The sequence below is a fragment of the Hyperolius riggenbachi genome, chromosome 2 (genome assembly GCF_040937935.1).
Source record: "Hyperolius riggenbachi isolate aHypRig1 chromosome 2, aHypRig1.pri, whole genome shotgun sequence".
NCBI classification, from domain to species: domain Eukaryota; kingdom Metazoa; phylum Chordata; class Amphibia; order Anura; family Hyperoliidae; genus Hyperolius; species Hyperolius riggenbachi.
The window spans coordinates 91,022,016-91,035,398 of NC_090647.1; the positions used below are offsets into that span (position 1 = coordinate 91,022,016).

Here is a 13,383-nt window from a genome sequence, read left to right on the forward strand (position 1 = left end):
TAAAGAATTGGTAAATACAGTGAAAAAATTAATATTAATAAATGTGTAACGAATTCTAAGACACAAAACGGTGAGAGAGCCCTGCCCTTGCGAGCTTACACTCTAATGGAATAGGGGGGAACAAGAGGTGGGGTCATATACAATATTTATACCTAGAGGCACTGTGTTTTAGATTATCTAGTAAAAGCACAATTTGACCAGAGGTCAAAGGGGAACTGTCCTAAGGTAGAGCATATGCTTGATGGAAAAAGTGAGTTTTGAGGGCACGTTTAAAGATATCAAAGGTTGGAGAGTGGCGGATGTGTTGTGGCAGGGGATTCCAGGGGAGGGGTGAAGCACATGTGAAATCTTGTATATGTGACTGCAAGGAGGTGATTCTAGAGGAGGATAATGGAAGGTCATGTACAGATCTGAGATTGCGGTTGGGTTGGTATCTGGAAACAAGCCACTGCAATATGAGAACGGACATTGCTGACATGCACAATTATAAGTGGATAGCGGACACATTGCGCTTGATTAAGCTGTGCTGCTAAAGCAGGATCACTACCGTGATCCTTCACTAGCGGCCGCTACTATGTCCATTAACAATGTTAATTGTCATAGTATTTAACCTCCTTGGCGGTAACCCCGAGCTGAGCTTGGGGTAAGCCGCCACGGAGGATATCTCAGCCCCTGGTGGGGCGATTTCTATTCCGTAAAGTGCTGTACACACAGCTAGCACTTTGCTAGCCGCGCGTACAGCTTGATCGGTGCCGCTGCGTGGCAATCGGCCGCACACATCGGCGGAAAAGGGCCCCCCCGCCAGAGCCCTGCGCAGCCCGGACCAATCACTCCCGGGCAGCGCAAAGGGCTGGATCGGATGCGTCTGACGTCAGGATGTCGGCTGACGTTCATGACGTCATTCCGATCGTAGCCATGGCAACAGGAGAAGCCAAACAGGAGATCGTGTTCTATACGCAATCTCCTGTTTGCTGTTGTTGCCGGCAGCGATCGGACAAGAGGGACACATGCGCCCTCTAGTGGTGTTTCATGTAGCTACCACTCAGGTAGCTACATGAAACAAAAAAAAATTACAAAAAAAGTGCAATGCAGCCTCCTTGGCAGAAAAAATGAACCGCCAAGGAGTTATGTGCTTCCCTAGCGGAAGCAGCGTGCATAACTAAGTGAAGGCACGCTCCTTACAGGGTAGCAATCACTTCTTAGTAAGGCATGCATAGCGTTCCCTCCTGCACATTAAGCTGCGCAGCTTTAGCAGTGCAGCTTAATGAATCAAGCCTATTGCCATAACTAAGAATATGCCATGCTTCCACTTCATAGATGTTGTAAATTCGTGCAGTGGACCACCGAAGGGTACAGCACATCAGGCACACTACTTGCTCTGGCTGGTTCCTTGTTTTGCAAACTACCAATGAAATGTTGTCATTTTGCTACAGAGCTCTCTCTGTAATATGATGTAACCACACTGATGGATGAGGCTCATTTACTACCAGTGCATTATATCCCAATAATTGGAATTATACTTTGATTCTTTGTTCTATCTTTTCAGAATCCTAGATGAAAACCCCATTGTAAAAATTACCCCAGAGCTCTTCACTGGTTTGAAATCACTGTTTTTCTTGTAAGTAGACCAACAACGCCTGAAAGCCATGCTACAAACATAAACTGTATTTATTCATTAAAGTGGATCTGAGATAAAAAAAAACTAACTATAACAAGTAACTTGTCTATGTATCTTATCTAAAATTTAGATAGTTTACACAGCATATCTAGCTGCAAACAGCTTCAAAAGTTTATGATTATTTATTCCTGTGATACAATGAGGGCTGGAGATGCTATCAGCTTGCCTGTGTGTAAATTCAGTCCCCTTTCCTCCTCCCTCCTCCCCTCTGCCTCTGAAATCAATGGCTAGTGCCTCTTCTTCCTTGAGCCTAGGCTGAGCTCCCATAAGCCCTTGCTACAGTGCCAAGGCACAAAAGGAGCTGTGGGCGAGGCTTGTTTATATATATGAAAAGGAACACAATTTAATAAAAGTTTATCTCTGATACACTTTAAGCTATTTTTAAGTGTATTTTTTTGGGTGGGTAAAGTGAACCTGTATCCAACTGTTTATGGAGCGAGACGCAGGCCTTAAACTGTGCCCATCCCTTCCACAATAACTAAGCTGACACCATTGCCCAACTGTCACCATCTATATTCATGTGACATTAGTAAAAGGATCAATGGCCAATACTTGCCCAATTTTACTACCTCCATGTAGTATGAGGGCCAATAGATTAATTTTGGATACTATGAACAGATTGTGTAGGTGAGCTCTCATACTACATGGAGGTGGGAAAATTAACCAAGCATTGCCCAATTAAAAATTGGATTTGTGTACTCACACTAGAGCCTGGTACACACCTTCAATTTTAATTGGCCAATCATTGGCCAATTTTACCGCTTCCATAAAGTATGAGGGTCAACAGAGTTTGAAAACTATGAACAGACCTAGTAGGTTAACCCTCATACTACATGAACTTGATAAAATTGGTCAGTGATTAGCCAACCAAAATTGCAAACTTGGCACACAATATTTAATTTTGATTGGCCAATGATTGGACACTTTTACCAGCTCAATGTAAAATGCCTTTCAATGGATTTTGAATACTATGAATAGATTGTGCAGGTAAGGTAAGGTGGTACATGTTGATACTGTACATCCTACAATAAAGAAATGTCTGCAATCTGAATAGAAGTGTGGATCCACTTCTTCCCTTTTTCCTTCTTATAGTAGCCACAAGCCATGCGGCCCAGTGTATGTGACAGCATGGGTTGTCACTTAGGGATCTCAGCCCAGCCCACTTGAGGATCTCAGCCCCGCCTACCAGTAACCGCCTTTGGACTTTACCATCACCCCCAGGTTTTGAGCATCCCAGCACCGTATACACTAAGGTTGTGTGCCAGTGGTGTGCTATTAAGCTAACACTTAAGGTGGCCATACACTACACTAGATGTGCAGCAGATTCGTGTCAGATGCCTATCAGGTATGAATCATGCTTCCTGCTGCATCGATTTCTAGCCGATTCGATCAGAGCGGTCGAATCGGCCGTCAGTCGATGGCTGAAATCGACCAGTGTATGGGCCCCTTTAACCTGTTGCCGACTGCTCCACGCCAATTGGCGTGAGTAGTGCGACAGCCCCAGGACCGCTCCACGCCCATTGGCGTGAACGGCTGTCTATGGGGCTAGCAGGAGATCGCACGCAGGCTGTGCTCGCATCTCCTGCTCGGGGCTTCAGTCCGGAGACTTAGACATCGAAACCGCCGTCTAATTACTTTGCACTGCGCTGCGATCTACAGCAGCGCTGTACTGGGGACAGCCATGTGGCACGGCTGTCCCTCTGGGACACTGGGAAGCAATCCGCTGTGATAGGCTGGTGGGGGGAGGGAAGGAGGGTTATAAAGTTAATTTAAAAAAGCAGCATTTTATCGAAAAACAATATAAATAAATATTTATAAAAAAAACAAACACTGGGGAGGCGATCAGACCCCACCAACAGAGAGCTCAGCTCTGTTGGTGGGGAGAAAAGGGCAGGGATCACTTGTGTGCTGTGTTGTACGGCCCTGCAGCTTGGCCTTAAAGCTGCAGTGCCCTATTTAACTAAAAATGGCCTGGTCACTAGGGGGGGGGGGGGGGGGGGGGTTAACACTGCGGTCCTCAAGTGGTTAAGCTTCTAGTGCATAAATGATTTCTGCTTGCATAGGTGGCAGCTGTGCGGTAGTACATAGGTTCTTAATCATTTCTGGAGCAATTGTGTTTTGCAATGAGCACTCATTCTATTGCCTTTAATGGGTTTTTATTCATCTGTACTAGTGTGATTGAGTACATGTGTGTCCTACAAATAACGTTTATTATTATCTTGTAGCTCTTCCAGTCCCTCTTTTAAGCTGTGTATACATAGATTACTTTTTGATATTAGCAGGGTCGGTTCTAGTAACAATGAAGCCCCAGGGCAAAGTCAGCCCAGGCCCCCACCCCCAACAGACACCCCTTGGCCAAAAAAGCAGCATTAGGGTCCCTTTGTTGCAGCTAAATTTCCCTCCTGGGCCCCTGAGCCAGATGTAGCCTCCCTCCCAATCACCTCCCAACGTAACTGTACTCCCTGGGGTCCCTGCAGAGTCTTTGGCAGTGTAGTGTCTCACCTGCCCGCCAGCACAAGTGAGATGCTACTCTGCCAAGTACACGGGGTGTACGTGAGGCACGGGAAGCCACAGTTGAGATGGGGGACACACCTTGGGGGCCCCTACATGCTCTGGGGCCCTGGGGCCCCCTTTGCCTCTATGGTAGCACTGGCCCTGGATATTAGCTCCGCCAATAAGGGGCAGTACTTATTTATATGAGGTTTGCCGCATACATAGCTTGTTGTTCTTGTTCACTTATGATATATCCCCTTTGGAGATTCTTGGGGAGTTAAAATCCCGCCTATTCTGTACCTAATAAACAGACTGGCAAGATCATTACTTTTGTTTAGAGGCAAAATGATTTGTTTTTAATACTCCTTTAATATTTGTTTTAATTCTGCTTGGCTCTCTGAACAAGGCTTCTGCATTCTCGCAATTATCCACCAAATGTTCTTTTTCACAAATGATGTTGGTATAATTATATTTTGTGATTTCTGAAATAACAGGTTGCTTGTTTTATGTAGGTCAATGATAAATAACTCGCTGGAGGCTCTTCCTCAAAACCTCTGCGCTCAGATGCCACTCATTAATTGGATGTAAGTCCGCCAATTACTGATGAACTAGCAGAACAATTCATTATGGACAGATTTCATTTTATTGCCTACTTCTATAACTGCATTCGTTTATATTAGGTTTGATGGTAGCTTGACTCATTTATTGAAAGAAAAACGAACTATACACTGTGGGAAACTTAAAGGGAACATAAAGTGAGGAAACTCACTTCAGGTTAGATACATACCTAAGTAGAGGGAAGACTCTAGATACCATAGAGTCTTTCCGGTCCTCAGTTCGTCCGGTCATTCCTGTGCCTGCCCCCATTTTTGGTACTCCACGGGCAGCCTTTGGAGCTACTCACATCCCCAAGTTGTTAAAAAGATGAGAGAGTGAATGCATACTGCGCAAGTCCAGGCTAGCGCTTGCACTCATCTTTGGAACTACACAGGGACCTGAGTACTTCCATAGTTCTGAAGGCTACTCCAGATTACCTAAGACTTAGCAGTACAAATAAATTTAATCAGGCATGGTGCAGGAGCCAGGAATGACAGGGTAGACAGTGGACCTGGAAGGCTCTATGGCAGTGGTTCTCAAACTTTTTCGAGTCAAGGCACCCTTGATGACTTGGACATTCTTTTCAAGGCAGTGGCACCCGTTGTCAAAAACAATTACCAAAATGCACGCTTGCCATTTTACACATTGTCCCCTGTGTCCTTGTTTATCCCCGTGTCCTCCTCCATTCTCCTTTGTGTCCCCTTGTGTCCTTGTTTGTCCCATGTCCTCCTCCATCCCACTTTGTATCTCCCTGTGTCCTGATTTGTCCCAAGTCCTCCTACTTCCCCCTTTGTGTCTCCCTGTGTCCTCGTTTGTCCCGTGTCCTCATCCTTCCCTCTTTGTGTCCCCCTGTGTGCCTATTTGTCCCCGGTGTCCTCCTCTGTCCCCCTCTATGTCTCCGTGTCCTCATTTGTCCTGTGTACTCCTCCATCCCCCTTTGTGTCCCCCTGTGTTCTTCATCCTCTTTTGTGTCCTCATTTGTCCACCTTTGTCCCCTGTGTCCTTCATGTCCCCCTTTTGTCACCTGTGTCCTGCTTCTGTACTTTGTGTCCCCGTTTGTCCCCTGTTTCCTATGCCGCTCCTCCCCATGCAGAGTTAAAAGCAGAAGATTGTGTGTCTCACCTGATCCTGGGAGCTGGTGGTGATTAGAGACCTCTCCCCTGGAACGAGGGAGAGGAGAAGCCACTGATTGTTCTCAGAACAGGTGAGAGAGGTGATCGGCAGAGACACGTGACTCGGAGGCCAGCTGCTGCACCCCTGGGAAGGGCTTGTGGTGCACCGAGGTGCAACGGCACCCTGTTTTAGAACCTCTCCCTCCATTTAGGAAAGTATCAAACCTGAAGTGACTTTCCTCACTACTTTCCACTACTTTGCTGGCAACAAGGAGCTTCAGGATGCAGCCATCCAGATAACTTCAATATATTTATTGCCAAAACTAGAGCTGTGAATTGCACTAAATTGCACTACTTTTTGATTCAAATTTACTCTTAAGGGGCCCATACACCTAACGATTTTCCCACCGATATACAGCAGATTCGACCACTGTGATCGAATCTGCTGTGAAATCGTTGCGCAAGGGCTGACAGAACGATCAATGTTCATCCGAAATCAATCGTTCCCATCGATTCCCATCGAGCCGTCCGTGCGGAAGATTTTTCTCGATCGCCGGCGGGTCGGGAGTGCATAGATAGCGGCATTCAAATGCCCGACGACCGACGCAATACAGTGGCAATACATTACCTGATCCGGCCGGCGCGTATCCCCACTGTCACCGCTGCTCCGTCTCCACGCTGGGCTCCAGATCCAGCAGGCTTCATTTCTTCCTGTCCCGGCAGGAAGTTTAAACAGTAGAGCGCCCTCTACTGTTTAAACTTCCCCGGACAGAAAGAAGTGAAGCCAGCCGAAACCCGGAGCCCAGCAGAGAAGAAGACAGCGGGGACACGCGCCGGCGGAGCAGGTAATGTATGCGGGCGGGCGGGCAGCGGCAGCACCACCACAGATTGTGATGGGTTCAGGCTGAAATCGGATCACAATCTGTTTGCAGTAAAGGCAGCCATACGATCCCTCTCTGATCAGATTCGATCAGAGAGGGATCTATCTGTTGGTCGAATCTGATGACAAATCGACCAGTGTATGGCCACCTTAACATGTATTCATAAGATGGGAGAATGAACAAAGGCTTTAACTACTTAAGCTCAGAGGCGTATCTAGAGGGGTGCAGGCATGGCTTGTGCCATGGGCGCCACAGCATCAGGGGCCCCATGCCTGCCGCTGCTGTGCCCTGTGCCTGCTCCTAGGCTGGGCCCCATACCTGCCCCTGTGCTACGCCGCCATGACTGCCCCCCTCCTCAGATTGATTCTGTTATCTGGGGAACGTGGATTGTTAATTCATGTATGTACGGGACACTTGGCTCAGTGTTTGAAAATAGGGGGAATAAGCAAAGATATTTAAAAAAAAAAATAACCAGCAGTATCCTAAGCCAAAAAACACAGTCAACCATACCACAGATATGCGAGAGAAAGCATGCAGTTTTTAGAGGGGAAGGGGACTCTTACTGGGGCAGGGGGTGCAATCTCAGTGTTTGCCATAGGCGCTATATTACCCAGATACGCCCCTGCTTAAGCTTATCTGGATGAGAATCCCGAGAGGACAAAGCTTAATGCACACCAATGATTAATTGATATACCACAACATGGTTCAAACATCTGATGGTGCAATTTCCAGATGAAAGAATAGACTTAATATTGTATTGCATGGAGAATAGAAAAATCCAGGAGCACTCGTCATAAAACTCCAACACTCTTTAATGAATCTTCATATAAAATGCCAGTAGCAATCAATCAGTGATAAAAATACAAAATACTTATCGGACACAGGCAGCAGAATAGAGGCGTTTCTGCTGCCTGTGTCCTATTTATTTTTATCACTGTTTGATTGCTACTGGCATTTTATATGAAGATTTATTAAAGTGTGTTGGAGTTTTATCTGGATGAGTATTCTTGTCCAGATAGGCATCACTCAACTCTAACTGGATGCGTATCCTCGTCCAGTGTTTAAGCGGCGGTGCGCATGTGCGTGTGACCGCTGCAATGAGAGCGGTATTTCTTTGTCAGTGAATGGGAAAGGGAGGCAAGGCTCCCCCGAACCAATCGCAGTGCCTGTAATGCATGAACATGACCCCGATCAGAGGCCATGTCCAATCATAAGTAAGAACATAAAATGAAGGTGGGGAAAAAGACAAAATACTTCCTGGGAAACCAGGGAGTGTTTCTAGTGCCAACCAGTGGCTAAAAGCTAGATCACTTACCACAGATTTATATATATATATATATATATATATATATATATATATATATATATATATATATATATATATATATTCCATAAATTTGTTGCCTTAGGGACTTTTTTTTTATATGTATGTCATGAGGGTATATTATTGTTATTTTAGTACACAAGGGCTTACAATTGATGAGACAAAAAAAGGCGTGTGTTTAATTTATAGTAGCATTGCTTATTTTAGGGGATGGAATTGAAGAAATAGTATATTTTTTTCTTTTTTTGTGTGTGTATTTGCCTATAGAATGCATAGAAAATAAAGTAATTATTGAAAACAAGTGATTCTCACAAAAAGCTTAATTTGTGGCAAAAAAACAAGATATAGATCATGTACGTGTGATGAGTAGTGATAATGTCATTGGGGGATGAATGGGAGGAGCACTGACAGAGGAAAACTGCTTCTGTCCTGAAGGGGAAAACATCTGCGGGCTGAAGTGGTTAATGATTGCCTGTCAGTAATATCAGCATCGTGGTATATCTGACTGAACGAGAATAAAATATTAATGTGATGATAATACAGCTGAACGTTGATAAGACCCCATGGTGTATGCTTCTTCATAGTTAGGGCCAGTACAGGGGGAACCAGTTACCATTTATTGGTATGTGTATTTTGAAGGCATGTTGATTTTACATTTTTGATCGAGTGCAATCACTCAAAAATGCTACATGCAGCTCAATTGCAATTTTACACAGATCGCAGCCCTATAGTGAGAATACTTACTTCCCCAGCAATCAGTAAAGCACCTTAAGATCCCTAAAAAAGCACTGCAGTGTGAACCAAGTCTTACCATTCAGCAGTCATCACTGTGGTTTACTATGGTAACCAAGATTTAAAATCTTCTAACATCTAATATCAGATGTTTTTTAAACAAAATCCAGACCAGTTATACCAGATCACTGATGTTCTCCATTAATCTCTGGCTATACTCTGGCTATAGTGTGATTTGTCTTCTTAAAACAGAAGGTATTTGCAATATTTAAGCTTTAAAGAGAAACTCCGACCAAGAATTGAACTTTATCCCAATCAGTAGCTGATACCCACTTTTACATGAGAAATCTATTCCTTTTCACAAACAGACCATCAGGGGGCTCTGTATGACTGATATTGTGGTGAAACCCCTGCCACAAGAAACTCTGAGGACCGTGGTACTCCTGGCAGTTTCCTGTCCGTGAACCTTGTTGCATTGTGGGAAATAGCTGTTTACAGCAATTTCCAACTGCCAAAAAAGCATGCAGCAGCTACATCACCTGCCAACAGTAAAAATGTCACCATGTAATAAATGTCAGAATGTAAATCAGGGATTTAAAAGTTTTTACAATGGGCAAACACTGACTAAACCATTTATACATAATTATTGTAAAAATGAAGCACTTTTTTATTACATTATTTTCACTGGAGTTCCTCGTTAAGTGAGCTGTTGTGGCTTTCCATGATGATTCACTTCTGAATATACAAATGATATTTTTTCTATACATTTTACCGAGCTGCATCAACACAACATACGGACAGCCTGTTTTTGGACTTTTGGTCCTCATCAGTGCATGGCAGAGATTGATATGGCTGTATGGGATAGGGCTTGGACCAGCACAACAGAATACCCAAGCAGCTGGGGGTGACCCAAAAACACTAGGAAGGAATAGGGGACTAAAAGAGACTGAAAAGCCCTCCTACTAAAAAGACTATAGTACATCATCAGGCCCACAGTCTCAATGCACTCACTGCAGAATGTGGAAATTGAAATGCCAAACTGTTAGATGGTCTGCACAATGCCCCTCCTAGGTGTATCTTCGTGGTGCAGATTTCTGTGTCAGTGTAAGTTTAAATCAATTTGCACCCAAATCCTTCAACTAATTTCCCTTTTCTTCGTTTTACAGAGATTTTGAAGGAAACAAGATTGGGGCATTGAGTAATTCCAGTTTTGTTAGGTGTGATGAGCTTACTGTCCTGTGAGTAACATTACTTCAGTCATGATATTGCAATGTATTATACGTATTATTGGATGTACTAGTAAAGCATGTTCATAAACGTGCATGAATAAAGGGCGGCAGGACAAAAAGGCCCAGCAGGATAACGAAATGGTGCAGTTGGATAACGCAATCAAAATAATGAAAAACATAATTGACGAAATTGGTTATCTATAAATACCGTTTTAAAACAGATGGGAGTTGATAACGAAAATATATTAACGTTTAAAATAATTATGTAAAAAAATAATTACGTAATTCACCAATACAACAACCCTACTCTCACACAGAACCCTCCCCTGGTGGTGCCTAAACCTAACCACCCCCTGGTGGTGCCTACCCCCCCCCAGTGGTACCTAACCCTAACCACCACCCCCCGGTGTTGCCTAACCCCAAACTCCCCCGGGTGGTGCCTAACCCTTACCACCCCCCTGGTGGGGCCTAACCCTAACCACTCCCCTTGCAGAAACACCCTTTTATACATAAAAACTATAATATATTTGAAGTAAAATCTGTACATACAAAGAAAATAATATGACAAAAACAATCGCATTGCAAGCTTCTAAAGCGATAACATACTTCAAAAACTTTAATGTTGTAATGTTGTTAACAATATTCATCGGGCGCCCTTTTTTCTATTTTTTATACCGTATTACCAATAATTGCATTAGAGTCTAAGGCGTGCCCTTTTCGTCCACTAGCTGCCGGCGCACTTTTTTCCTGCTACCCTTCATAACAAGTAGATAACTCAATTTCATTTTGCTGACATAATCAGTTCAAAGCACTGGTGACATCTGTTAAAGGCAGAACAACAATGTTCAAGCAAAACCTTTCCTTGCTGGACTCTGGAAACAGCACTGGGAGATTTCTGGGACATAGATGCATTTTCATTTACAAAGAATAATATACCTATAGGCTACCTTCACACTAATGCATTATGGCGCATTGTATCGGAAAATAAAATCGCATTGCTAATGCGATGCATGTATAGGTACATGTGAGCAGTGCGGTGCAACGGATCCACTGGCATATCGTGATGCATGTAGAATGGTACCACCTACCGTGTGCATTAAACCCTTTAGCAGCCAATTTATTTAGAGGCTTGCGAGTTCTCCAGGCCAATTTATTTTAGCACCTTTTTTATTTATTTGTTACATTTACCTGTTTCTAATTAGTACTGCCGTAATGTGTATTTATGACCAATTGTCACTAAGGGGAAGTAGACAAGTAGCATAGGAGGAGCACCTCAAAGCTGAACAAAAGTCAGTGTGCCACGGTCTTCGTCCCAGTGTCCCTTGGGGCGCACCAGCACCAACTTCCTGCAAAGAGACCGGCATCTGTGGGGTCGACATGATGCTTCTAAGGGGAAGTGGCAGACAATAATAGAGGACTTCTGCTTTCAGTTTCTATATTTTCTGCTAGTAGAGAGAGATCAAAGCATTCCAAGAATTTAAAACATGAGTTCTGCCAAATAAGGTCAAATGCAGTGCACTTATCTCAAACAAGATAACTCTATTAGGCCTCTTGCACACTGCAAGCAAATCAGATTCAGATTCAGATTTTTAATCTGTTTTTACATCCGATTCCGATTCAGATTTTTAATCTTATCTGCATGCTGCGTTTTTTGATCCGTTTTTCTGTTGAATGTATTCAAGGAAAATCGGAAACGGAATCGGAATCGGAATCGGAAACGGAATCGGAATCGGAATCGGAAAACGGATTTGCAGTGTGCAGGGAGCCTTAAAGCTGGGTTAATAGTTGCTGTATGCTTTGCTGCAATAAGCTGAACCACAGGCATGACGTGCAATGCGACTTTTCCCCTTCATTGAGTCACAATCCTGTTTTTGCAGGGAAGGCAATGTCCTAGTGTGAAAGTAGCCTAAGGCAGGGAACACACTTGACTTTCAGTTTTGCACGGGCATTTTTTCTGCATACTTTTTCTGCACACCAAGTGTGTTTCAGAATCAGAATCAGAATCAAGTTTAATGGCCAAGTACAGGGTTTGTACATGGAATTATTTTTAGCACAGACAGCTCAAGTAGTACACAAGACAAGATATATAGTAATGTAGACTAACAGATATGCAACAGTAGCGCAGGAAGGCAATAGAGTACTTAGTAGGTCGAGACCCCTTAGGGAGATGTAACGTCGGCGGGCGTCTACCCAGGTGTGAACGCTGGAGCGAGGGAGTGTGATTCGGAGGGAAGGTTGAGGAGATCAATGGCCTGAGGGAAGAAGGTGTTTCTGTGTCTGGTGGTCCTGGTGAGTAAGGACCTGTAGCGGCGGCCTAAGGGGAGAAGATTGAAGTAGCAGTTACCAGGGTGAGTGGGGTCTCTTGCTATCCTAGCGGCCCTAGAGCGCAGCCTAGAGAAGTAGAGGAGGTTGAGTGGTGGAAGGGGAGTACCGATGATCCTCTCCGCGGACTTAATAACCCTTTGTAATCTGGACCTGACATTCGCAGAGGCCCCTGCATACCATACGATGATGGAAGAGCAAAGTATTGACTCAATGGCAGCAGAGTAGAAGCAGGTCATAATATCTTGCGACATTCCAAACTTTTTCAGCTGACGTAGGAAATACAGTCTTTGTTGGGCCTTCTTCTGGATCATTGTTGCATTTGCCTCCCACCTTAGGTCACTGGATATGGTGGTGCCTAGGAAACGTGCGTGCGGGACCCTGGCAACCTCGGTACCTTCGATGAGGACCGGGGGGAGTACGGGGTGGCCTTTTCTGAAATCGATAATCAGTTCTGCGGTTTTAGCTGTGTTCAGAACCAGCTTGTTTTCCTTGCACCAGTTGCAGATGTTCTGAATCTGTTGGCGGTAGGCTCGTTCGTCACTCCCATCTATAAGGCCAAGGATGGTGGTGTCATCCGCAAACTTGATGACCTGGACCGAGTTGTTTGTTGAGGTGCAGAAGTTCGTGTACAGCGAAAACAGCATAGGGGACAGGACACAACCCTGGGGGGCGCCCGTATTGGTCACTCGTATCTGCGAGGAGAAGGTGCCAAGTTTGACTGCCTGAGTCCTGTTTTTTAGAAAATCCTTCAGCCAGCCACAGAGGCTGGGATGCACATTGAGGCGGGCTAGCCTGTCACAGAGGATGTCAGGGCTGATGGTATTGAAGGCAGAGCTGAAGTCCAAGAGGAGGATCCTGGCATAGGTGTTTGGTCTGTCTAGGTGGCTCAGAATGTGCTCCAGGCTGATGTTGATGGCATCCTCCACGGACCTGTTGGCCCTGTAGGCAAACTGGTGTGTGTCCATCAAATCCTTTGTGGTCTGTTTCAGGTGGGAAAGAACCAGCCTCTCGA

At 44.7% G+C, this 13,383-nt stretch overlaps 1 protein-coding gene across 2 annotated transcripts in view; it reads left to right on the top strand.

Annotated features, from left to right (window-relative positions):
• Positions 1 to 13,383, top strand: part of RXFP2 (relaxin family peptide receptor 2) — a 390,074-nt gene that overhangs the window by 354,766 nt on the left and 21,925 nt on the right. For both annotated transcript variants that reach the window (XM_068265019.1, XM_068265023.1), the window contains 3 exons: positions 1,547 to 1,618; positions 4,684 to 4,755; positions 9,984 to 10,055. In XM_068265019.1, coding sequence (XP_068121120.1) covers positions 1,547 to 1,618; positions 4,684 to 4,755; positions 9,984 to 10,055 — 216 coding nt within the window. The remainder of the gene's footprint in view (positions 1 to 1,546; positions 1,619 to 4,683; positions 4,756 to 9,983; positions 10,056 to 13,383) is intronic.